The sequence below is a fragment of the Serinus canaria genome, chromosome 4 (assembly GCF_022539315.1).
Source record: "Serinus canaria isolate serCan28SL12 chromosome 4, serCan2020, whole genome shotgun sequence".
Taxonomy (NCBI): domain Eukaryota; kingdom Metazoa; phylum Chordata; class Aves; order Passeriformes; family Fringillidae; genus Serinus; species Serinus canaria.
In genome coordinates, this window is record NC_066317.1 from 39,523,192 (window position 1) to 39,550,501 (window position 27,310).

At 38.9% G+C, this 27,310-nt stretch overlaps 1 protein-coding gene across 16 annotated transcripts in view; it reads left to right on the top strand.

The window, feature by feature from the left end:
* STOX2 (storkhead box 2) overlaps positions 1 to 23,961 on the top strand; it is a 141,747-nt gene extending 117,786 nt beyond the window's left edge. For 15 of the 16 annotated variants that reach the window (XM_030238736.2, XM_030238738.2, XM_050973298.1 and 12 more), the window contains 3 exons: positions 4,369 to 4,521; positions 11,480 to 13,745; positions 18,245 to 23,961. In XM_030238736.2, the coding sequence (XP_030094596.2) occupies positions 4,369 to 4,521; positions 11,480 to 13,745; positions 18,245 to 18,440 (2,615 nt within the window). In that variant the 3' untranslated portion in view covers positions 18,441 to 23,961. The other variant, XM_050973302.1, reaches the window with a different exon arrangement.
* The last annotated feature ends 3,349 nt before the right edge of the window (positions 23,962 to 27,310 follow it).

Genomic DNA, 27,310 nt, shown 5'->3' on the forward strand with positions numbered 1-27,310 from the left:
GAGTAATCTTTATGCAAAGTTCATGAGACAAAGAGTTTGACTTCCAGGTCACTTCTTTCCAGCAGTAGAATCATTGATAAAAAGTCTTTCATTGTTATGTAGTTGACAGTTAATTGCTGATACATGGTACAGAATGTAGTCTGCCTCATTTTCTCTCAAAATTATGTTACCCAGACTTGCAGAGAACAGACACACTGGATACACTGGCACAGGAAAAGTTCTTGCTGGTATGGGTTCAGGATGTGGGAATTTTTATTCCCAGCTATGTTAGACCATCAATTTCTCATCTGTATGTTAAGAATAGTTATGGTTGCCAGTTTTTCAGAGTGTTTGAAAACCACTGAAGAAAGGTGCTATGTAAGAGCTAAGTAGTTTATTTTATGTGCTACATTATCTTTTGTTCTAAGTTATAAAAATAATTTTCCCCCCAGGCTAGCGATACAAATCCCCAAGGCATAAATGAGTACAATTCCCATTCACTATTTCTTATGTGCTTAGACATTCTTTAAAATTGAATGTCACTTAATACAAGAAGTCTAGAAAACTTTTTTTTTAATTATTTAGAGAGAAGTTTGGAAGGACATTGCAGAAACAGAACTTAAGCTATATATACATGCATATATCTCATATTTAAACAAAACATGCAGTCAGCTGGTGAAAACTGCTCTCTGAGCTCCAGTTTTCATTTAATTGGGAACACAAACATATGAAAGTTGAGGCTAGTAATTTGATTTCAAAAGAAAGCTGCCTGAGACAAGCATCAGTCAGAGCTAACAGGAGCCATATGCTAGATGTTTTATGTAAGTGATGTGGTCTTCAAAAAAATTAGGAAAAGCGTATTTGCCTTTTTTTTTTTAAGCAGATCTTTCCTAAAGAAGTTGCAGTAAAATTTCTGTTCAACAGCCTAACAGTTTTTATGTGTGTAATTGATGTTATTGTATTATATTATCTCATAGATGCAAGATATTTGCTGTTACTGTGCATCAAAGAAGTTTGTTGACTTAACTATAACCACAGAGTGTGTGTGATTTCCCAGAGCCATGGGACAGTCAAGATAAAATCTGGCAAATTAGAGCTTCCCTGGGTGAGGGGAGTTTGGCTTTCTGTCACTAGGTCTGCTCAAAATATGTGCTAGCCTTTTTAAACAAGAGCTAGTAACTAACTCCAGCAGACAGTTATGAACAACAAGCTATGGAGATCATTCTATCACAACAGAGCTGAAACAACAGTTTCCTTGTCATAATGAAGAAAGTTGAGGAGCACTCAGTGGAAAGGAATAAGGCTTAACTCATGATATTCCCTTACAAACCAGAAAGGCTCTCACATAAACCAATATTTTTTAAACATCTCTATTTCATTTAAATCCATTTAAGTTATTATTTAATGGGCAATTATAGTAATCTTTGTCATTATTAAATGGATGTCAAGCTCCCAAATATTTGCAAGCAGGGTGTGTGTTACCCTGGTATACTAACTCTAACATGCTGTGCTAGAAATGGTGTTAACATTGAGGAACCACTACTGAATGTTTCGTATTGAGGAGTTATGTGAAGTATAGTTAGTATTTCAGTGGAGATTCCTGGCTTGTTCCTAGTGAGAAGAGCCCTACTGGCAGGGGGTCAAATTCAGCGCAGACTGAGTGGTTTTTGCTCACTAACCTAGAAAGCAATTCCTTGCTGAAGGCCTCCTTTAAAAGGAAGAATTGTGTGAAGTTACTAAAATCAGGCAAATTTTATTATTTCTTAGCTTGTACTTAGCCAGTTTTAAATTGCCAAGTCTCAACTGGAAGTGATCTCAGAGGTGGATTTCGGCAGGCTCTTGGCAGTCAGGGGGGAGGGATGGGCTGCTCCTGGGCATGAGCAGAGCAACTGGTTTCTGAGTTTTTGTCCAGGCATCCCTCTGTGGGCAACTACAAGGCTGCAGAGCAAAGCTTCAGGTATAAAACTCCTTGAGTCCCTTTCCCACTTCAGGAAGCTGGTTATGGTATTATGGCCCCTTCTCTACATCCTAAGTATCATTCTGGTTAGCTGTGAATGGATCATTCCCATGCAAGAGAAAGAAAGAGGTCTTCCTCCTGCTTTCTTGTCCTGGCACCTGTGTAGGTGGCAGTGAGAGTACATGGCTGGGAACAGGCACAGGGATACTCTTGCCAGGCTGCTTAGGTTTGAGAAATTGCCAGGTCTTTGATGATCCAGATAGAACAATTAAGGAGTTGCTGCCCTTTACCTGGATGCCCATAAAGCTACTCCATCCCAGGCAAAACCAGGACACCAGAGAGCCCATTTCAGTGCCCTGTGAACTTGATAAGATTAAACTTCAGCTGTGGCCACTATATGCCAATCTGTATGACATTCACTGAACTTAATTTATCACAAGGATACCCATGACACAAAATCTTTGTGTTAAAGACAGCAGTTTCTTAAATTACTTAGCTAAACCTGCATAATTCTTACCTTAATTCTGATGCTGCTTAAACATGAAACGAATCATTAAATAATCTGATCCCCTATACAAAGTGTATGGTGACTGGTGATCAAAGTTGGTAAACTTATGTGTCTGGCTGATTACAAAGATTTGTCTAAGAATGAGTTCAAACTGACAGCAGACATAATTATTAGTAAATAGCAATATAATAACTGTGACCTTCTCTGTCCATACCCAAATGATGAGGGAGCAAATGGTGTTGCTCCCAGGTCATACAGAAGCCTGTGTCTCATGTTTCCCTGTAAGCTGTGTGTCATCTTCTTTGCTGGTCTCTGTAATGCATGTGGCAGGAACTTTTAGGTATATTTGAGTAAAAAATGTCCAGAGGATGTTATATTTTAAGGTCATAATTCTGTGGTGAGATAAGAATGAGTAGGATCTTCACTGTGTTGAAGGGGGAGGAATGCTGCTGTGCTGGGAAGGAAATGCAGCGTTGATCTGCTCAGGCCTGATTAAGCAAAAGCAATCAGGAGATAGCATAGCACAAATGTGTTGTTTTAAGTCATTCTTGTGTCTTGGATAACATGTATCACTGCTGTACAGCAGATTGTAGAGCTTGTGATTGAAAAAATATTGCTCATAAGTCTCACTGAGACAGCTATGCAGTTTACTACTCTCACCATTTTTTTCCCACCAAAGTGCTGAGTATAATGCCAGAGTAAATGTATTTTGATAATCAATTTTAGAAGCTGCTGCTCTTGTTTAGTAGACATACTAGGAATATAGAATTAATGGGGCAAATATTAGATCTTGTGAATTGAGAATGAAAATTTGAATTTGAATTAATTTCTGGTAATTTGATTCATTATTTGATCACAAGGTGTTGCTCTGTGGCAGCAGAAACAGGATGATTTTTTGTGACATTTCAAAGCCATTTAGGTAGAACTTAATCCCTGGCTATTGACTTACCTGTGGCCAGAATAGGAATCATACTTAAGCACCCTTTGTTCTCTCTGTTACTCTTTAATACTTCTTTTCCACTGGCAGGGAAAATATTTTAGCCTGTTGCTTTCCTCTCTTTGAGATCGCTGGGGAGCTGTTACCACTTCAAGAAGAGTTTCAGAGCAGAATCAAAGATTTATGTACTTGGATAAAGGGTGTTAAAATGGGCCTGTGTATGTGTAGTCATGCTACTATTATAAAATTGTAATTTCTCCCATAACTTTAAGATCTTTAAATGATTTTTTTAAACTGTAGGTTAATGAATAGTTTGCAAGATAACATGAGAAAAGTTACAACAAACTTAATTTTCAGGCCATCCCGGAACATTTAAAATTTCTCTTCTAAAAAATATATTGTTTGTACAAGGACATTTGGCATGTAGATCCAGGAAAAGTTTATTCAGGGTATCAGTTTTAAGGTGTTTTGATGCTTTTGGGCCTCTGAAGAGTTCTGTGCTTTATCAGTTGAGTTTAAATGTCATTCATTAACTTAGCAACATTTTTTTATTTTTGTTACTATTAATAAAAAATACTATATCAAATGGAAATGGTGGGTGATCTATACTTTGAAAGGAGAGTGAAACTGCCCCTTTTACATCCAGAGAAATACATGTGACAGTTTTGTTTGTGCAGTTACCTAGTAGGATGTTAAGAGGAGGTTTTGCAGCCATGAGTGCTAATTTATTGGAGTTTTTCTGAGTCTGCCAATTGTACCCTTTGAGAAACTATGTCTGCATAGTGTACATCTCCCGTTTTCCAAACTTCTCTGTGTCTTAAGTTTTGAAATAAGGTGATGGATGGTTCTCCATTGTAAGGGTTTTATCCCAGCTCAATACAAAAACTAGACATCTCTGAATTTTCACCAGCTGTATGTCTAGCTCTTTGTCCTATGAGCAGATTTTTGAACAAAATGCTTCATTGCACATCTTTTGTCTTTTTACAGGTGATGTATCACCCATCAGCATGTCTCCCATCACTCAGTCACAGTTTATTCCACTTGGGGAAATCCTTTGCCTGGCCATCTCAGCAATGAACTCTGCCCGAAAACAAGTCACACAAGAAGCACTAATGGAGCACCTAACCACCTGCTTCCCAGGTAACCAGTCATTAATAAATCATAGGTCAGATGAGCACATGTCTGTAAAAAGGCAGTTAAAGAATCCTCAGTACCTTCTGAATGGGAATATTGACTAATCTGACATTCTAACCAAAAGTAAGAGGAGACATTAGGGTTCTAATCTTGGAACTTGTTCTTTATCCTTAAACATATGGAGAATTGAGCTCTCTTTGATAAGACTGTTCAAATGGAATGCATTTTGCAGAGCAAATTCCTGACTTGATATAAGTAACAAAAATTACTTGGTGTACTAAACAATAAAATATTGGCTTGTTTCTTTTTTCAGACAGTATCAGAATAAGCTTGTTTGTGATTTTTCTCACAAAATAACCTTTTTTATCATCATAGCCAAAGGAGAGCAGGGCTTCCTTAGTAACTATGGAAAACAAAGTATGACGTGTCATAGCCAGAGCAAACTCATTCCACCTTGTGGCTTTCAAGCTGGTTGTAGTAACTCATAAGGGTTCTGTTGACATCATTCAACCAGTTCAAGTGTCATTGTCCAACCTCTGAAGAGGTAACCTCCCTTCTAAAGACCAGGTTTCCCACACAGCTGCATGTCTTCCTGCACCTAGAACAGGCTCTCAATGTGTGGCCTGATGCAAGTAGTAGAGTCCAGTAACAATGATGTGCCTGTTTCAGGGGGAGGTTAACTTAAAGTGAAAGGAGTATGTCAGCCTGCTTTTCAGGAGTTCTCAGATCCTTCTTGGACACAGTTCTGTCTTTTGTTTCTGTACTGCCCTTGCTTGAAAAACTACAAAAAAAAGAGACATCTCTCTCCATGATTAAACTAAAAGTTTTGGAGAGCTATAGGTACACTTGCTGTGTTCACAAATGCTGGTGTACTGTTCAGAAGGTATTCTTGTCAGCATTTGATATTTATCAAATAGTAAATGGAAATTGTCTTGGATTAGAGATACTGTAACACCACAAAAAGGGAATCCTATAACAAGAATCTACTCCTGAGCATGCTGCTTCTCTACTGACTGTATCTGGAGTGGGTGAATCATGCAAAATGCATCTTGTAGAGACATTTTGCATTGAGGCACTAAGGCGCTGGGCAGAGGTTTACTGCTCAAGAGAGCAGAACTTCTTCATTTGTGCTCTGTATGATCCTGGGCAAGATGTTTATCTGTTCTGTGTCTGAGTTTACAGTTCTCTAAAGTAGCTGAGAAACTTCTCCATTGTACCTATTTATAGCTGCAAAAAGTAGCTAATTAAAAATGGCTCAGTAGGAAAACTACTAATGCATCGGTCTCATCTAGGCAGCCTAACCACAGCCATGTTTTGATGTCTGGAATTTTTTGCTTACATTTTAGAGCAAGAGTTACTCAAAGCCTTGAAATTTACATGTCTTTTGCTATAACTGATGCTGAGTTCTGAGAATTTAAAATATAATTCTCAATTGAGTGCTATGTTTGAAATAAACAATTGTCTGATATTTAATTATTGCACTTCAAAAAAAATGCTGCCATCATATTTTGTAAGTACTGGCTTTCTCTCCCTATTTGTAGTTTTGCTTATCAGGCTGATTTTGAATATAGTGATAAAAATCGTAAGGGTTAGAATGTGAAGAAGGCAAAGTTCACAATTGTAATTCTCTTAATTTATTTTGATGATTTTGTTCCCAAGTTGTCTTTTCTATGTATGCTATGTACTAGAAGAATTTCAAAGATTGCAAGTATTTTTTTCAATTATTCTATCAATATTTTTACATAAACATCTTTGCACAGTGGAAATGATAATTTATTGGTGACATCCCTTGAGTTTCCTGGGAGCATGATTATCAGTTCACTTGGTGTGTTGAGCTATTCTTGTTAGACAGAGCCAAACATGAAAAATAATTCAGCTGGCTGGATTATTTTGTAGACGTTGCTCAGACGAAGCCTGAGGCAAGTTAGCACATAGTCTCTTGCTGCCTTTTTTTTTTTTTTCCATTAGCCATTAACATGTGAATTTCTCAAGTCTGGGATTAAAAAAAAAAAAAAAAAAAAAAAGAGCACCTCACTTCCCAAGATGTAGAGAAAGTTATTTGAAGAAAAAAATCCACCCTTTGTTGACCAGCTTTTCCCCTTCACTAGAGAAATGCCTTTCTCTCCCAGCCACGACATATTTAATATAGCAAGCATACATGTTCTCCCAGTATATGAGGATTATCCAAAAATTTTCTCCTTTCCAATAAAAAGAACTTCTTGTGCTGACACTTTTCACTTTTCTGCCCAAACCCCTGTAATAAATGAGCTGTAGCTTTTTGAGCCTTTGTATTCTTTGTGACAATTGTAAAATACCTGATGTCCTCTCATATTCTGATAGTTTATTTTTCCTAACTAGGTGCTGATGCTCTGAGGGAGAGAAGAGCATTACCATTGTAGATGTGTCTGTTATCACATAACCTCTCTGTATCTCTTCCTGTAGCAGCACTTGTCTGCCTGTGTTGTTTGTGCTTTAATGAACAGATGCTTCACTGTGTTTCATGTTGAAGATAAATTTCCTAAGACCCCAGATGCTATTTTCAAAAATTCCTAAGAATAATAAACCTTTTTCCTCAGTGCAGGGTCTTACAATTGCTGTCTAGCTCTCTAGTTTGCTGAGCTATTGTGCAGGCATAAATCTGGGCCATGGCTCTATCTGAAATAAGGTATGCTAATTATTTATAACATCACATAGCAACCACTCCACATCTTTAACTAGTATTTCATGAGCCAATCAGAGTATTTCTTTTATCCCTTGTTAAGCCTTAGCATCAGCTCAGGAGAAAATCATTTTAGCAGATTTAACACCATTTAAGTACTACTTCAGATGTATTTTTCATGAATTTATTTTATTCAAAAAGTTTGTATTGATAATGCACATCTTATTTGTGATTTTTGTTATTTTTTTTGGTTTTTAAAAAAGCAAGAGGGCTGCTCCTGCACGTGCTTCCATTATTCTAACTTAGAATTAAACAATGAGATGTTTGTACAGCCCTGCTTTGTAATTTATTGACCATGGTTTAAATCCCATACATTAAATGTAAATCTTTGAAATCCGGTATAAGGAGCTAAGAATGTAACCCCTGTTCTGTGTTTGGCAACCAGACCCTCTTATCTGTGTGAACCTGGATGAAGACAACATCAAACCTTAGTCTGTGCTGCCTTTAATAAGGATATTTGTCTTTTTTTCTTTTTCCCTCACCAGTTCTGTCCACATACATGTTTAAATAATTTTAAGACTTCCAAAATTTCGGTGTAGAAAATACTTGTGTATTGGCCTAGGTTACTTTTGAAGCAAGCAGTTTTCTGAAAGCTGGCAAATTCCTCTGACAATCACCTTTATAACTTCACTCTTTAAATATATGAATTATATGTGTAGCACTTAAAAGAAGTGTCTTACATTAACTGAGTTCACTCTAGGTCAGTGTTCTTTGTGAGCAGCAAACAAGACATAATCTTCTGTCTGGAAGCTCAGTGGATGGCATAGTAGACTCTCTTGAGATACAGAAAATGTACATGTCTGATGATTCAGTGTCCAGACAGTTTCTGCTTTTGAATTATTAAACCACTACATAATCTTAAATAACACCACTGCTTTCATGCAATATTTTACGGGCTAGAATCTAAGTCTGAGGGTTTTTTCCCTTGTTCCTATTTAATGGAGGAAGGGAGACCATAAGGAGACCTTTGAATGCAGAGGGGTAAGTTCTGTATAGACTGTATGTGGGCAGATTGCTTTAAAGAGGAAAGTCTTGAGAAAGCCAAGAAATCTGTATTCACTCTGGATCCCATTGTTCCTTTTTTAATGTCATTGCTCCTGTCTGCCATGCAGAAAAGCCTAAGCTGAGTTTGGGTCTGTTTCTACTTTTGTAAGTACCTAAAAGAACTTGGAATAAAACCTATAGCTACCCTTAGCTCATAGTGCTGAGCTTCCAAGATCTGCATCTGCTTTCATCCCTGCTGGTTTAGTGAACCACAGCATGGACTGTATTCTGGGAGTGATAAAAGTGATAGGCTTCAACTCCAGAGAGAAGGCTGACACAATTAACTTCACAGCATCATTGACTGCCAGGCATGCTGATTTTTTTTTTCCTTGGTGTTTATCTGCACATTCTCCATTCACAGGAGTTACTCAATTAATGTAACTACTGTGCATCCAGTGTTTAGAGACTCACCCAACACATTGTAGCCCTTATGGTTTACTGGGTGAAAAATGCATGTTATTATTTTTACCATGTATTTGCAGTGCATTTTTGCCTATATTGCTGTAAAACATAGTACACCCATTTCAATCTCTTTCCCTAACTTTTCTCTAAGCTCCGAGGAGAAGTGCTTTCATCCCTTTTATTTGTGTTGTGATGTTTTCGAAACAGTATGTTAAGAAAAGTCTTTTTAGTAAAATAAGGATGAAAAACCAGGTTCTCACAAAGGTGAGTACATTTTGAAGTCTTTACTTTTAAGCTTCTGAAGAGTGCAATGGGTGGGGCAGGTTGTTTGTGTAGGGGAAGGAAGAGAGGCTGGCTGCTGCTGGGCAGATGCACCTGAGTTGGAGCACAGTAGGACCTTGCAGTGCATATTGAGCACAGGATAGAGAAACAAATGAGCTTGAGTTTTGTGGTCATCCATGTCTTCTTGTGATGCACATCAAAATGTCAAAGGGGTGGCATTGCCCAAGCAGACACAGCAGCTCCACTGCAGGAATGAAGAGTTGGGTAACTACTGGTTGTTACAGGCACTGAAATCACTCTTCACGTTCCTGTGTGCTATAAAAAGCCCATGCAGAGGACAGCCTGCTTTGCCTCATAATCCACAGGAAGCCAGCATATTGTTTACTTAGCCCAGAGAGATTCAGAATTCTGGGCTAGGGACAAAAAGTCCTTTTTTCCCCCCAGCTCTCTGGATTTTAGCTTTTCCCACCTGTTGCTGTTTCTGGCATGTTAACTCATCTAGAGGTTCTGGGGATCTTTGTTACTCTCACTCAGATTATTACAGAAATTGTGGACACCTGCATGAAGAGGGAAGAAAATGCAAATTCCTGATTCTCCATATTTTTTCCTAATTTTCATTCTCATTTATGCTCTCAAATTATACCTTATCTTGGCCTCTCACTTCCTATGTCCACTGTTGCCCCAGTATTTCAGCCCTATGGATTCTGGATGAACTGTATTAACTCTACCCCAGTCAAAACCAGCACATGTCCCTTGTGCTTCTTCCTGGTGCCTTTTGTGTTGTAACTGCTTTCACTTATGTCCATGTTGTTCCTAACCTTTTGCTGTTTCCATTTTAAGATTTTAGTTATGGATATGAGTAGTATGGTCATGTCTCTACGTTCAAACAGCACTCAGATTCAGACATAAGAATATGTTGCCTCCAACCCAGTTGCAAGAAACAGGATAAGTTAAGGAATTAGTCCAAATTCTCTTTTTCTTGTTGCTTCTAATGGGTGTTGCTCTCACAAGGAGATCAGTGAGCTTACAGGCTCCAGCCTTTGACGTGCTGAAGAGTTGGTGACCAGACACTGTGTGCTCCTGGAGATAACTGTGTTTGGGGCAGGTACCCTGGCTGAGATTTCTCCATGAAGTGTTTCTGTAAAAAGCATATGCTTTACTGAAATGTTTTTGTATACATTGAAATTCTGTTCTTCAAGACAGAGTTTGACTTTGCAAGGTCCTGACCAACCTTATCTAAATTGGCCAGAATTTGAGTAGAGGTGCTAACCAGATTAACTCATGAGTTCTTTTCCAAACTAAGTTGCTCTCTGATTCTTTTTTTTTTCTGAAATTACTTTTGTTTAAAACTAAGACCCAGAATAAACAATGTTAACTTTTTCTGTTTAAAATAGAGCATCCAAATGTTTGAAAAAGGAAAGTCTTTAGTTCTAAAAATGTTAACCAAACTAGTACTCAGAATTAAAATGCATTTTAGTTAAGCAAAATGTATTGATTGAAGATAGCTTTTTCCACTTATAACATGAAAGTATTTTAATTTTTTATTCAGCATAAACAAACTTTTTAAAAGTGGCTTGTAAACTAAAGTTCTTTTTTCCTTAACTCTAGATGGAACTTACTCCTATACACAACATGCACCTTAGTGTTTTATTTAATGAAGTGTTGAAGACTTGGTCAAGCACCACTGAATCCAGCAGGTGCACTGGTAATGGGAAGGATGTGGCTCACAGTGCCAGGTGTACCCTATGCCATTGATGTGGGGTAGTCATACTTGTCCCTCTCTCGGTATGCAATACATGCCTTAGATAGTGTCCCACACATCTCAGCTGAAAGACAAGGAACTCTGACAAGCAAATTTTTGGGAGCTAAATCTGTAACTTCCAGCCTAATGGAAAAGACTTTCTGGGTAAGATGAACTGGATCATTCAGGATGTCTCTGTTTTGAAGCAGCTGATGTAGTTGAAACATATTTTAATGGGAGAGCAAATCAGTTAAATCAGGTTTGTGAGAAAGGGACAGTTTGAGGAACTGCTTTGTTGGTTTTTTTTTTTTTCTGTGTAGTATTCTGTGGGAAGAGTAGCTTAGGCATCCAAAGTAACAAATAACTATGCTTTATATGTGACAAGGCATTATAAGAATAGTTCTGCTGAATTGGGATATAAATGCTTTCTTGGAAGAAGAATAAAAGTAGAATATTTCCCTTGACACTGTGATTTTCAATGATTCCATCTTGTAGCTTAAGGTCACCTGCACATTGGAAGTGACTAGAAGTTCTCTTGGGGTTTTTTTTAGCACTTTATTAATGGCCTACTATTTACTTAGTAATTGATATGTCTGAAGTGTAGGAGATAAGTGGAGAAATAAACAGAGAAGAGAATGCCTAACAAAATGCTTTATGTTTGTTCAGCATATTCCAGCTTGCACGTTGGGAAAACTAACTTTTTGCTGGGGAGGGGGAAAACCAGAGAGTCCTACAGTTTTATACACTTCCTGATATGTGTTTACTGTTATTTGTAGGAGTTCCAACACCCAGTCCAGAAATCCTTCGGCATACTTTGAACATGCTTGTACGGGAGAGGAAAATATACCCAACTCCGGATGGTTATTTCATTGTAACCCCACAAACTTACTTTATAACACCATCTCTCATAAGAACTAACAGTAAATGGTACCATTTGGATGAGAGGATACCTGACAGGTCTCAATGTACCTCTCCACAACAAGGAACTATAACTCCCTCCACCTCGGGATGTGTCAGGGACCGAACACTACCCAAAAACCACTGCGACTCCTGCCATTGTTGCAGAGAAGACATGCACAGCATGCATGCATCTACCCTACAGAGGAAATCAGCAAAAGACTGTAAAGACTCATACTGTCCTCCTTCATTATGTCAGGTCCCACCTACTGAGAAAAGTAAAAGTACTGTCAATTTTTCATATAAATCAGAGACACTCACAAAGCCTAAGGATGTAGAAAAGCAGTCTAAGAAATTTGGACTCAAATTATTCCGATTAAGTTTTAAGAAGGATAAGACCAAACAGTTGGCAAATTTCTCTGCCCAGTTTCCTCCAGAGGAGTGGCCTCTAAGGGACGAGGACACCCCTACCACTATACCTAGAGAGGTAGAAATGGAAATTATTAGGCGCATTAACCCAGACTTGACTGTGGAAAATGTCATGAGACACACTGCACTAATGAAAAAACTTGAAGAAGAAAAAGCTCAACGGAGCAAAGCAGGGTCTTCAGCTCACCACAGTGGACGAAGTAAAAAGAGCAGGAATCACAGAAAGTCTCATGGGAAATCGAGGTCACACAGCAAGACTCGGGTCTCCAAAGGAGACCCATCAGATGGCTCTCATTTGGATATACCTGCTGAAAGGGAGTATGAGTTCTATGATCCCTTGACTCGATCCCCACGGGAAGGCTGTTTTATAATAGAACACAAGGGAGATAATTATATAATGCACAGCAATCCTAACATGATTGAATCTCACTTTCCCATGACACCAGAGTGGGATGTGTCTGGTGAACTGGCCAAAAGAAGAACTGAAATGCCTTTCCCTGAACCTTCCAGGGGAAGCTCCCATTCCAAGGTCCATCGGAGCCACAGCCATACACAGGATAGAAGATCAAGGAATGAGCGGTCCAGTAAGGCTAAAGAAAGGTCTAGATCCATGGATAACTCCAAGGGACCTCTGGGCTCAGCTACTTTAGGCACACCTGAAGATATAGGTGAAGGCTGTAGCCCAGATGACCAAACAACTAGCCAAACCTACATTGATGATAGTACCTTAAGGCCATCGCAGTCGCTCAGTCATCAAAGGGCTCTGATTTCATCCGCAAGCTACAAAGAGACTTGCATCCCTGAAATAGCCGGGGGCAATGTAGAAACCCCCAGTTCTTGTAGCCTATTGGAACAAGGCAAGCCTACGGAGAATTTGCCATCATATAGTGAGCTCAACTCCTGCACAACAAAATCTGCAGTTGACGACTATTTTCAGTGCAACACATCCAGTGAGACTGTGCTTACCGCTCCATCACCACTGGGAAAGAATAAAGAGGATCATGATACGCTAACAGGGACAGATGGGCTAAAAAAAATGACTCCCACAGACAGACAGTCTCAACATATTGCTAGGGAGCCCGGGGTGCACAAGGAGGAGTCCCCAAAGGGCCCGAGCAGTGGTTCAGTGGTTGCTGGCCAAACTCCAGAGGTGATTGCTAACGGGCGGCTGGTTCAACACCATAACACAGAATCAAGCAGCCTTGATAAAAGGAAAGAAATATTTAGCAAGGATACACTCTTTAAGCCTCTGCACAACACTCTTTCTGTGAATAGTTATCATAAGTCTAACACCCCTCTGCTAAAGCCCCATCAAAAGACCCCCTCTGACACATTGCCTGTCAGATGTGAGAAACTTGAACAAGCGATGGTAACCTCAGTCACACAAGTCATGCCTGTTTCTCAGAGACAGCAAGAGACAACCGGGAACCAGGAGGCCTCCTTTGACTACTACAATGTATCTGATGATGATGACTCAGAGGAAGGAACCAATAAAAATGCTGAGGAAGAAAAGAACAGGGATGACGTTGGTACGATGCAATGGCTCCTAGAGAGAGAAAAGGAAAGGGATCTACAGCGAAAGTTTGAGAAGAATCTTACTCTTCTCACCCCGAAGGAAACAGAAAATAGCAACAACCAGAGAGCCACCCACTCAGCCCGCCTGGACAGCATGGACAGCAGCAGCATTACTGTGGACAGCGGGTTCAACTCTCCACGGTAGGACTGTCACATTCATTGCAGCTTTACAGACTAGGAAGTTCCATTTATGGTTTTATGGGTGTGTGATATTGGTGACAGAATGTAGGGCTGTATTTAAAAATTTCACACATTTTCAGACAGTGTTTTTTCTAGTGCTCTGGAATCCTCTCTTCAGATGTGTGCGTTTCCCACCATACAGTAAGAAACCAATGACCATTGGCAGCATTGACTCTGCATTAGTTCATTTTCTGTTTGCTGAAAACCTCCCTGTGTATCCTTTTTCTGTATTAAACTTGTGTTTGCTTTTAGAATAAAAGGGATGAGCTCCTGCATACTCTTCCCTTTCCCTCTAAGATACCATCAACAAGACTAATGGAAAGGCTAGGCATGACCAGGTGGCATAATCTTTGGCTCAGACAAAAAGAAAAATGAATTATATTGTTTTGTGTTTGGATTTCCTTGTTAGTTTTCTTAAAAAATTTTGGAAGTGTATCTAGTCACCATTTCAAACTGGTGATACTCCCCCTACAAATTTAAAGTGCTCTGGGATACTTGAACTTGATATTTGAGATGTGACTTTGCGGTCACATGAAGTGCTGGTTAGTAATTACTATTCCAGGGATTTCAGGCATCATGGAAGTCTCAGTGTGCTAGAAGTCTCAGAAGTGTAGGGGGGAGAGACTTGATGGTGCATTCCCTGCTCTGGAGATTTCAAAAGTTCATTTCCAGGTTAAGAATCTTTTATGCTAGCCTTCTTCCTTGCCTGTCTGACCTTTGGCAGTCCTTGATGGAATGGAGCATGACCTGTTTTGTTTGGCCTGCATAGCAACTTATCAGAGTTCAGAACAATGACTCTAAGAACACAGAAATAATGTACAGTAGCAGTTCTCTTAGAGTGGTTTACTTAAGCTTAAATTATTTATTGCCTGTGTTTAAAAATAAAACCTCCAAGACCAATTTTATATTATGTGAAAAAATGGGGGAATTTTTTTTTTTGGGTGGGTTTTTTGTGGTTTTTTTTTGGTTGATTGGTTTTGTTTGGTTTGGCTTTTTGGTCACTTTTTTTAATTTTCCCCTGTAAATGGTGTTCTTGTTCCTCAGAAGTATATATATTTTTTACATCAATAGCAAAGGCTCTCAGGCATGTGAAGGATGTCCTGTTTCTACCCAGGACTAAATTTCAATTTCAGTGAAGTTTTGTCACTCTGGAAGAAATTCCTTTGGATTTGAGGGTTACTCCCACTTGTGTTAATGACAATAGAGAAATCAGAGAGCCTGATGCAGCTCGCAGTGATGTATCAAACTAGATCAGGATTCTAATGCATGAATATTTTTTCCTGAGCAAAAAATCTGAAAAATTCTTTGAGTAAATCATACCATTAACACATTGAGTCCACTCTAAAAAAGAAGCTTGAGTCTACTCTAAAAATGAAGCTTGAGAAGACTTTGAATTTATGTTATTGATTGTTCTGCAGATGTCCGACATCTTCCTCACATAGAACTGTTGTATGAAACTGTTTGCAGTGTGATGTCTTCCAGTAGTTGAAGTGCTATACTTGCAGTCAGTTTTTGTGGAGGAGTATGTTGTGGTGTTTGCTTCTTGCTCAGCCTGTCTCACTCCAGGACAGGGTATCAGCTGGATTAAAAATCAGTTCTTGGACTACTGTTTTGTACTGTAGCTGTATATCAAACTTGTGGTTTTGATTAATGCAATGGTAGACATTTTCTTCCCTAATTATTTACACAAAAGATAAAATTTCTGTCTATGTTAAACTTGGCTAGCAAGAGAACGGGATGTGGTGAACATACTGTGCTCCTATAACACCTTGTTTGAATCATTTAAGGGAAACAGATGAGCAACTTTCAATTACGTTTGTGTTCCACACATCCTTTTTTTTTTTAAATTTTATTGTTTACTTATTAACAAATACCATTTTTTGGCAATGTTACATAAAGTAAGCTTAAAAAAAAAACAAGCCAAAACATTCTGTAGGGTATTTTGTTTTGGGAGACTGGTGTATATAGTTAGGATAGGATAGGATATTTCAAAGCTTTTTCATAAGCTTTGCATGAAAATAATTAAATTTGGGGATTTTGCTGAGTTTGGGTCACTTCTTTGCATAAATCTCCAAAAATAATTTGAACTGAGGGTGAGTTCACCCCTTTGGCTAAAAGTACCTTCTTGTTATTATTATCCTACCTTATAATAAAAAATGTACTCCATAGCCCTTTTCCAGGAAATACAAAGTAGCCATCCAGCATCCATCTGGTAAGATTCAGCTAGATGTGACAGTGTCCTTTAGAAGATGCCATGGGAAGAATATAAGAACAGGTTGTGCATATAGTGATGTTCCTCAAGTATATTCTTCTAGCTTCCACTGGTTATGCAACTCTGCTTCCTGAGGTGGGGTGGTATCTTTTCGTTCAAACTGAAGTATGTAGCATTGCTTAGGGGATCAAAATTACCAATTTCATACTATAAAAGAAAAAATATATTTTTAAAGTCTGATAAATTGGAAAAAGGACAGTAAAAAAAAATCAGAAAGAAGTGGCTGCAGTTAAAGAGATTTGCAATGGTCATTTGACTTCCAAAGTATTTGTATGCAAAATGTGTGAAGATATTCATCATCATTGGAAAAAAAACCTCACAATTTTTCATGCATTGCTTTTATGCAAGTTATATATAGGAAATGTTAGCTGTCACGATTAATTTTATTCCTTTATTTTTAGGGCTTATATAATACTGTTGCTCCTTTGTCACCTAAAGAAAGCTAATTTTGACATTACTCTGCATGCAAAATTTTCAATGCAGTTTTTGTGTTTACATGTTGTAATTGCCATTTTGTAATATCAGAGTTGAGCATGTCTGAAGATCTGGAATTGGTGGTCCCAAAAAGAATGATACAATACTAAATAATCTCTGAAAACTAAGATTTGCATCAGTTTTCATTAAAAAGTAGAGGGATAAAAATAAAAAAATGAGCAAGAGAAGTGCACCATACATCATTGCAGCTCACAGGAATCATTTACTCTGTGTGTCACCCACCATAGCTCTTTGGAACTATGGACAATAAAACAATCGTTGGCAGAAGAATAGCAGTACCATCCATTTCAACCAGTTTAGAAGATCTGCGAGAGTTCTCCTAAAAGCCTCATTGATTTTCCAGACTCAGTCAGTTTAAGATTATTTAAATCTGTCCTGATGACTAGGAACAGTGTTTTTTCCTTCTCTTATGCCATGCACTCCCCTGCCACATCTAAAGCTGTGCATTCCTACTCTTCCCTTGATGCTAGGACTAATATTTTTTTTTCTTAGGGCTAGTATTTAACTGAGAGTGGTCCTGATCTGTCTGGCTGCCTGCAAGGCTTAGTCAGGGAAGCAGGAGAAACATGTGGCAGGGTCAGGTCCACACAAGGCAGGCAAGAGCTACCCCTTTCAGTAGCAGGTAAATTTAGGTTGACTTTAAACTGACTATGAAACTTTTGTCATTAGTATCCTCATTTCTAGTGCTTATTCAATAACTGCATTCAGTCCTCTAAATATATTCTGTTAACATCTCCATAGCAAGTGGTGATGTCATTTTATAAAGAAGTAGGGGTACAGGTGAAGGATACATGATCAGGGGGCCACATGGATGTTTGAAAGCAAATCTGTTCCTGAACAGGCATATTTAGAGATCAAAAATTATTTAATAGTGTAAAGACAACAGAAACAGTAGTACTGATAAGAGTACTCTTAGCATGTCATGGCTGAGCTTTTTAAAAGCTGTCGACTAAAATACAAGCTTCTCTGCATTCATAATTAGACATATCATTAAAAGTGTTAAGTGTCCTGTCACTCTTGTGGTTAAATGATATGTTAGAACTAAAGGAACATTGTCCATTTTGTGAATGAAATAGCAGCAGTAGTTGTTTTCCAGGGCAAGATCACAGACCAGGCAGTTAAGATTTCTCATTGTCTTGGTAAGTTGTGATCATCTCAGCTGCAAAGCAAAATTGAAGTGTGCATTTAGACACATCGCGGCTTTAATGTAAGGTAAAACTTTTATTTAATATTTTGTGTACAAAAACATAGGTAGGAGACAACAGAGGACACTGTGTTATATGATTGCTGTCCTAACTCTGCCTAGTCACAGAATTGATTTGATGAAGCTACTTTGTGCAAAACTGCATCAGCTAGGAAAGAAAACTAGCACATTCCAAGTACAAGATGGAAGCTATTTCCTTGAGTGAAAAATCCAGATGCTTGATACTGGTTCAGCTTACAGTTTGTGTGACAGTTTTAGCTGTGCTTAGTGCTATACCTGTGTTATGGTATGATGATTGCTGAGCACCTCTGGGACACGTTTTGGGAGTAACATATGTGTACTATCAAAATGAGATGTTTCATTGATGTGACATTACATACAAACACAGGAAACCCATTGTAAAACACTCTGTTCTCCTTTCCTATCTGGTCGATAGATATATAGGCATGTCATATATGAGTGTGTATATATATTTCTTTTCCATTCCAGTACTCGTGAGAGCCTGGCATCCAACACTTCAAGTATTGTTGAAAGCAACAGACGTCAGAACCCCGCTCTGAGCCCTGCACACGGTGGCGCAGGCCCAACATTCAACTTCCGAGCCACTGCAGACCCACCCACGAGTGAAGCTGAGAAACTGCAGAAACCTGGTAACTGCCTGCAAGCTTCTGTCACTAGTGTCTGATAGTCAGCCTGCCTCAGATCGTCTGTCTCATCCTATACAGCAAAGTTTACGACACTGGGACTGATGTTTACATCTTTGGGGAAAAATAAAACAAGCATCTCAACCACAGTTTTAGTGTTCACTTGAACTGTGCTGCTATGTAGACTAGGGGCAACAAAGAAGTCTTTATTTCAAGGTATTGCTTTTCACATTTGCGGCTCTGTAGCAACAGAATAGCAGTAGGGATAATATGTACACTTTTTGCTTCACTTAATTGTAACTGAGCACATATATGAAAGTCTAGACACTGTAAGTGTAATCTGCATTTTCAATGTCCATGCAGTTGCCAACTTCATTTAAAAAATGCCACAGATGTGTGATGCCCCTGGTCAGAGGCTAAACTCTGCTGCAGAGTTCATCATTTTTTTCTTCAAAAACTGAGCCACTGCTGAAAGTAACCAGCCAGGATCACCATGAGGAAAAACAATGCCAAACATGACAAGTCATGACCTCAGCTCTATATGTGAATTATTAATACTAATCAGTCATTTTCACTGTGCATTTTTGTGACACAATTTTACAAATACCTAATTAAGCAAGTAAAAGGAAGTTTGGGGTTTGCTTTGATTTGCTTTTTTCCTAGGTATGGAGGGTGGGAAGGGAGGTGGCTCCTCCTTTTGTTTCAAAAATATGAGAGATGTCTACTTAATGAGACCTGCTACTTGACCTTCCATAGTCACCCGTGAGGAGGTGGGCCTTTGCAGAGAGGGGGGAGTGGGGAGGGAAGGGAAAGATGTAACTGTCATGGAGCCACGATGTGGAGTGACACGAAATATATTAAATGTCTTCAGTATAATTCACTTATTTTAAAAAGATAATCTAATTCTTGTGTCACTTCTGGTATTGCAACTTGCCATTAATATAGAAATCAGTATAACTAATTTCTTGGAACAAAAATATCCTTTATGATATAAATGACAAGTATGGCCTGAAGAATTGATTTCTTTCTAGTGGAAGGACATAAATCTATTTTATGTAGCTTATTAAATAGAGTGCCTAAATTAGGCTATTAAAAATAGCATACAGTGTAATGATTATCAGAGAACAAAATTTAGAGAATTATAAACTTCTGGCCTTTTTATTCAGTGGATGTTATTTGCAATTAACCATTTTATGGACATGTCTGGTTTCTAGAAATTCAATGTGTCCACTTGGTTTGCAGTAGAAATCTGAGTCCTGCAGGCACAGTACATCCTAATTGCTCTCCCTAAACTGTTACTCCAATGTAATTAGTACTATGCTAATTACTGCAGAGTAAATTCTACAGATAGTTAAACTCCAAGAGTAATTTTAGGTATAGGGTCACATTCTGCTCTGTTACTCATGCAACCTGGTAGTGCAACAAACTGACGTTTTTAATCAGAACAGACGAATTGGTGGAATAATAATAAAGATACTAAAATGTGCAACAGCCCAAATTGTTCCATAGAAAAGGGACATTTACCCTGTCTAGCTCTTGTAGAACACAGGTATGAAACCCAACTGTACATATTAAAACCCAGTATTTTCATCAGGTTCTGGTGACATTTATTACTCTGTATACAAAGTCATTTGAGCTTCACTTATGTTCTCTCTTGTGATCGGAAGTCTTTACTGACAATTCAGCCTTATGTTACACCATCAGATATAGATCATTTGCTTATGAAACAGCTTTCTAACTCTGGATACAATCAGTTCTGTCAAGAATACACAGCCAATGCACAGGTCTGTTTTCATTGATTTCAGTGTATAATTTCCATTTCATAGGAGCAATAAGACCTTTCAGTGCACATAAAGGAAATTATTGTGCTTTTGGTTGGTTATCAAAGTCACTTGGCCTTTAGCCTTCTGCCTTATCATACCTTCCAAGATGTGCTCTAATTACCATATAATGCTTTGCATGATGCATCTTATTATTCAATATGTAACTCCCGCCGTACTTATTCCATGCGAACTGTAGAGTCAGAGTTCTTGTGGGGAATTGTCATATACTATGCAGTGGCTGACTGTGATTTTGTTTCTGAGATGAGCTCTGACATCAGTAATATGTATCAATTCAGTAAATGGAAATGCTGAAATGGTAAAAAAATCTACAGCGATGATCTGAAGTACTAATGGCAGTATTAAAATGTTAAGAGCAGAAATAGGTTTCATCTTTGGAGAAATAATTGTCATATGCTAATCAGAATTTTTTGCAGGCAGCTGGTTGTACAGAAGACATAATTCCAACAAAATGTGATAGTACATACCTATAAACTGTATAGTATGTTATTTCCTAAAGTTCCCAGAGACCAGCAGACAACATAATTGTCATATTAATGTTGACATGGCATTGTACCAATATTAATGTGACTCTTGGAATATGGAATGTAAACAGAAGTTTCAAATAGAAACGTTCTAATCTTGATTTTCTTTTTTCCTTTTAAAATCAACAATGGAAAATAAGAAAATTCCATCTTGAGGTTCTGGTAACAAAACCACGAGAGTGGAGCTTGAGTGCTTTATGTCACCCTAATCCTTTGATGAAATCATAGCCTTGTATTATGTGGTTGCTTATCTATCATGCTAATGTATCAATTTAAAGGTTTACAGAGTTAGATTAGGTTGAATCTGTGTTGTGTTCAACTGTAAAGGGTCAACACAAATCTGTCGGCATTTTGCACACTTAATATGTATTATTATAATACAACATGTTACTTTTATGGTAATTTTTTTTACACATATAACTACCTCCATGAATTTGATGAAATGCAGCAACATGAAAAGTGTATTGTACAAAGCAAGATTAGAAACTTTGAAGCATTAGGTCATGGCGTTCTCTTGTGTGTCAAAGCTTGCATATGAAGTCATCATGTTTCCATTGCCACAATTTCCTTCTACAATGTTAAAAAGATGGCTTTAGATGAGTCACTTAAAGACTTTGACAAGGCTGCATAATTGGGATAAAAGTGAAAGGGAGACTGAAACCTTCCATCCTCTCCCCAGTTACTGCTAAAATTTCTGCCTGGTAGAACTTGAAAATGTATTTGTAATTTAGCAAATTAGAAACATCTACAGTCTGTGAAATATGATTGACAGTTTGGGGTTTAACAGAAGACACTCCGGGTATTTTCTTGGCAGCCTTCAGATACTTGGGGCCCTATTCTGCCTCCATTTTTGTCAACATTAGTACGTCATGGTTTCTCTGAACTGGCAAGGGTGTTAAAACAGCTCTTCCTTTAATGATGCGCACTCTGGTCTCTAGATTGTGTGCATCTAAAACATTTGCTCCTATCGAAATTACCAACAGCCTTTCATTGACATTGCTGGGAGCAGTGTTAGGGTCCCTACTTGAGGTATGTTCCTATTGTTCAAAGAATATGGGCAAGTTTCCAAGAGAAATTAAGCTGGCTTTTGAAAAGTAGCCAGCTGCAACAAGCCACCTTTCAAGAGGGAAGAATGAAAGATTTTTTCCAAAAACCAAAGGAAGAAAGTGGCAGTTGAACCTAAGCAGATCTCATTATATACCAATCCCAATTTATGAACACCTTTCTGCAAACCTAGTACCATTATCCTGATGCAGATTAATCTACAATGATCAGTTGAGCTAATTTTGCCATTTTAAGTATTTCAGTTAAAATTTTGAAAAATCATTAGCCATTTGACTCCCAGCACCACTGTAAAATGACTGTTATATGCGAAACAACATTCACTCAACTTTAAAAATAAAAATGTATTGGAAAACAAATATTTTAATGAAAACCGTGGCCTAAGTGCTTGCCAGTAGTAGTCATTGTTAGGAAAGAGAACAAGCAAACCAGTATTCAGAGGCCATCATGAAGACAGATAATTCTTTGCACTTAAATCATACCGTTTTGCCTGAGGGTCTCGAAGCACTTGCCTGTGAGATAGAGTTCACTGACCCTACTCTTTGTCTGGGCCCATTGGAAAAAGCAAAGGCTAAGAGTCTGCAGACTATTTTATTAACTAGTTGCTTTTTTAAAGTTACTGAAGGAAGTTTAACAGTTAACCAAAGTGTTTAATGTTTATATTCTGAAATTATTCTTTTGACACATTCAGTTTGTTTAAGACAGAAACTACTTTACAGCCCTCTAGACACTCTTGGATTAGCAGTTCCAAAAACAATTTTGTAGTTGTATGAGTACTGGCAGCAGTGGTTTTAGAAACAGTTGTGTTAATTAAAATTTTGTTTTTCAAATACATTTTGTAGTGCTTTTCCCAACACAATTGTTCAAATTGTTGGGCTGAGAAAGCAAATATCACTCCTAATCTGGTGTCATACCCACAGTTTACAATTCTCTTTGCTCTTCTGAAGAAAACTGTACAGTATTAGAGAGAAAAGTTCTATTTTTTACAAAATTCTTTAAAAAAAAGGCTATATATCTAAAATGTTCCCCCCAGCATAAGTGAAGTGCATCATTACTGCATAAGACACATGCAGTGGACCCACCAAAAGCCAAGCTGGTGCTAGAAGAAAACGGGACTATCACATGTCTTTTATAGTGGCGCTCTAAACATTGGTTCCAGTTATGCGAGTGTGAATCTGGCATAACTCCCCAATCTCTGAGGATCTGAGAGATGGGAATGGGTCGTTAACTCCATTGAAGCTCAGTTCTGAGCTGAGGGTTTCCGTGTTTCTCCCCCCGCCCCGAGACACTAAAGGCAGAGAAGGAGCAGAGGGCCACGCACCTGGCTTTGGAAGGGCAGCCTGGGCTGAATCCCTGCTGAAATGCACCTGGCTTTAGAAGGGCAGCCTGGGCTGAATCCCTGCTGAAATGCACAGCCACCCAGCCGGGATCCGTGCCAGCCACCAGCGTGCCCCACCTCGCAAGGGTGATTCTCCGTGTGGTGCACTGCCCTCGGCTTCTATATCGGTTAGAGCCACCCAAAGGATACCCACCCAGATGTATGAAAGGGCCCTTGGAGTAATTGGCACAGATGTTACTTTTATGTGTGGAGGAGATTTTAAGTTTAAAGGGATCATAATTCTGCAGGTAATTTTCTGTGAGTGACTGAATGTGGCTGTTGCATTAGGTTTAAATGAGTTAATAAATGCAAGTGGGACTTACTGTATGTTAGAAGGGAGTTTTGCAGCCAAGACTGCCTTGTATAAATGTGTTTGCACTGAAAAAAAAATTTAAAAATTACTTGGTCTCTGGTTGCTGTAAAGGTCATCCAAGATGGATGTTCTGTTTATATTGTATAGTATTTCATATGAAATAATTGCAGTTCATGAAATGTCTTCCCTAACGTTACTGATTTATAACAGCACATTTGTAACATGGTTTTTATTGTGTCAGTGTACCATATTGTAAATGATGATTACTTGTCATGCTTAGTATAATAATTTAAAGGAAAAAAAAGGACAGGGATTTTTGTAAGTCTATATTTGAAAGTCCCTCCATATGGTAATATTGTGTTCATGTTGTTTATGTAGTGTTGTGTGAAATATCCATTTTGGATTGTGTTACTTTTTAAGATATTAAATAACATTTGGTTATATGTTCTAAGTGGATTCTTTGCACTCATCGGTGATTTTTAGAGAGTATACTTATATTTCCATTTAACATGCTGTTTCTCTCCCTCATTTAGGAAACCTTGCACAACAAGCCAGAAATCTCAGATAAACAAACTCTGTAACAACTTGCTGTGTTCCCCTATGGTGGTCTAGGGTCACTGCTTGGCTGAAGTACTCTCTTGCCATTAGTACTCTCACACCTTTCTGCTGAGAGCACTGAGTAGGTTTACATACCTCAGTATCTACAGATATCTTACATCTGTAAGATGTAAGTTATCCATAGATGCTGAGTTATCTGTAAGATAACTTTTTTAAAGATCTTCTCTCCAGATTTTTTTCTCCATAAGCCTCTCAACTGTTTCTTTAGTTGGTTGTTTTCCTCATAACTTACTTTCTATAATATCCTTCTTCTATTGAATCCCCTCATCTTCTGCTTCTTTTTGACATTTACTTTCCTTCAGGTTGGGGGTTTTTCTTCCCTACATGTTACTTGACATGAGAGTTCTTCTGGCCCATTTCTCATCCTACCCTCTCAAAACTTCATTCTAATCTTAGCGTGTCTTCTGCTTTTCCATTACTTTCCCTTTTTCACTTTCCCTGCTCATCAGAAAGACCTTAGAGAAGAAAAGGTGGTCAGCTACTTCACTATAGGTGAAGTGATCCTGTCAGCGCTTCCCTTCTAGCCATGCTGTTGCCATTTTTAATTTTAAAAATGTTTAGGAATGTAAACATACCCCATATTTTAGTCCTTTCTGTTCTCTTCCTCCTTTTGTCTGGTGCTCCTGTTTTTTTTAAAAGACTATGTGCTATTCTGTCCAGCGTCTCTGTGATTTGCGGGCTGAAAGAGAAGACACAAAACCCCTAAATGAACTGGAACTCCAGGTCACATCTGTCTTCCTCAGGGCATCAAGCAAGGCCTCAGGTAAATGATTAAAAAAGCAATTTATTCAGCTGTGCTTTGCAGAATGAATATGAAGAAAATGGCCTCTACTTACTAGCCTATCCTAAACTGCAGGGAAGGAGCCAGTGGCTCTGACACTCCTGTTCACTGTAGCTGGTACTTAAAGAGAAAAGGGTTTTGAGCAGTCAGTGATGCTGGGGCTTTGATAATTGCCTGTGGTTTTGTGTGGAGATGGCTGAGCTTGCATTTATAAGCAACTTCCTTCTATGCCCATAGGCCATCATGTTTAGCAAAGTATTTTTAGCCTAGCTGTCACAGAAGTGATGAATGAGGACAAGGAATAGGAAATCCCAAGTACTTTTATTTAACATCTTTTTTCTTCTCTCTCATCCTAATAAGTACATAAAACCTAACCCGTTTTGCCAGCTATGTGAAAGTAAGCAAAGACAGTAAATAAATTTACCAACCTGGCTGTGCATACACTGAAATAATTATATACTTTGCTTGCTTGCTTGCTTAGGGAAACCTGAAAGAAACAAAAGGCTTTTTGTTTTGAGTTCTCTCAATCTCTTCCTTCTTGTCCCTATGCTTGTTGCTGGTAAAATTAGGCCAGTTGCCTTTTAAGTACAAGAGGGTCACTCTGGCAGGAAGCTGCAAAGTAGCGGCTTCCAGTGTGTCAGTAGTGGACCAGTAGTGAGAGGACAAGCAAGAGCCAGGGGCCTCTCCTGTGGATATAGGCTTTCCTCATGCAGAAGTCTAAAGGCGCACCAGCACTGGCACTTTAGATGCAAGCAGGGCTGTGCTCCAGCAAGGGCTGTCCTGGGTGCCCACACACTCTGTGCTGTGGTTCCAGTTGCAGTCACAGCAGAGACAGGCTTCACAACTTGCCCGTGAATCTTCTGTACCGGAGAATGCACATCAGGAGCAGAGCCACAGCACTACAGCCTTTTTGGGTCCTGTTAGCTGGGTTTTGGAAAATGAGGACCTAAGTAATTAACTTTACAGGGCAGCTTGTGCACTGGAAGTGTTTGAATGCCAACCTCACTCGTGACCCATGTACCTGGGTCTCCACCATGCACACACTGAGCATGTACCACTGGGCAGTGACTGCCAGCGGCCATCAAGACTGCAGGCTTAAGGACTCAGAAGTGCAAACCTTTGGGCTAGGTGTGCCTTAGGATTATGGGCAGTGACGGGGACAAGGACAGCAGAGAGGGAGATTTGACTTTCTGGTTATGGCAGATGATAGGTGCCCCTGCCTCCACAGTGAGGTCTCGCCCCTTCCCTCTGAGCTGTTCCTCCCTCAGTAGCCTTGAACCAAATCCCCAGTCTCACCTTCCTCCCTGAAGAGCTGTGGGGCCCCAGCCCCTTGCTGCCACTCACCCCCACCATGGGGAGGCTGTCCTGAGGGAGAGACTCTTCTCTGACCAGTTTAGTGCAAGCCTCTGGCTTGGGCCCAAGGTGAAGCTTTGCTGTAAGGAGCAAACAAGTTTCACCAAATCACAGGAAAAAAAAAACAAAGTGAGAAACCCACTCATTTTTGCACACAGAAGTCAGGGAAAAAAAATTCTAGACAGTTAAAGCTTTACAGAATGACAAAAAGCTTTGAAAAGCTATTTCACTGCATTTAAAACTTGCTGGGAGATGGGTGGACCTTTTGTGATCCAGAAACTAATGAAAGACTATTGCCTTAAAATATTTAGACTATTGCAGTTTCAGAACTGTTTGTCTTTCTAAAAATTAGTTGTGGAAGAGGAAGCTGACTTTTTTGACTAGATTAGTAGCAGGTTGTCAGGTCCAGTCAGTTGAGACCACCAGGTTCTCAGGACAGAGAAGAGCAATGGAGTTAGTCTCACCTGCCAGCCTTTTTTTTTTTTTTTTTTTTTCCTTTTTTTTTCCCCTGTCTTTCTTTCTTGGTAAAATAAAAATAATAGTATAATCTCTAGACTATATTGGCATGTTCTATGTGTACTCTGTCTCCTGACTGCTGCCTTGTGGATAGTGCAGTCAGGGGTGCAACTCTGGCATGGGTCTCCATGAACAGACAGGTCAGCAGGCAGAAGGAACCAGCTTCTGCTCAGATTTCTTCCAAATAGGGATCTGCAACTCACAGGGAAGAGGAGGGTGGATACTGTTCTCCATAAAGAAAATGAGGGAATTGGAATATCAGGGCTTAAAATTCTGAGAGAGTTTATCAAATAAAGAGGAAAACTCGAGGACAGAGGAATGTGAGGATGTACTTCAGTAGCAGGGGATTCACAGTAGGACCAGCAGCTGAAGAAGGAATATCAGTTCAAGTCAGAAGAAAAAATTCTTTGCATTACTGGGAGGGTGGAAGATCCTGAACTGCCAAAAGCCAGCTGAGGTGGGGAACTACATGTGCCTGCTTTCATGGTTTATACAGACTTAAAATAAACAGCAGCTGATACTGGA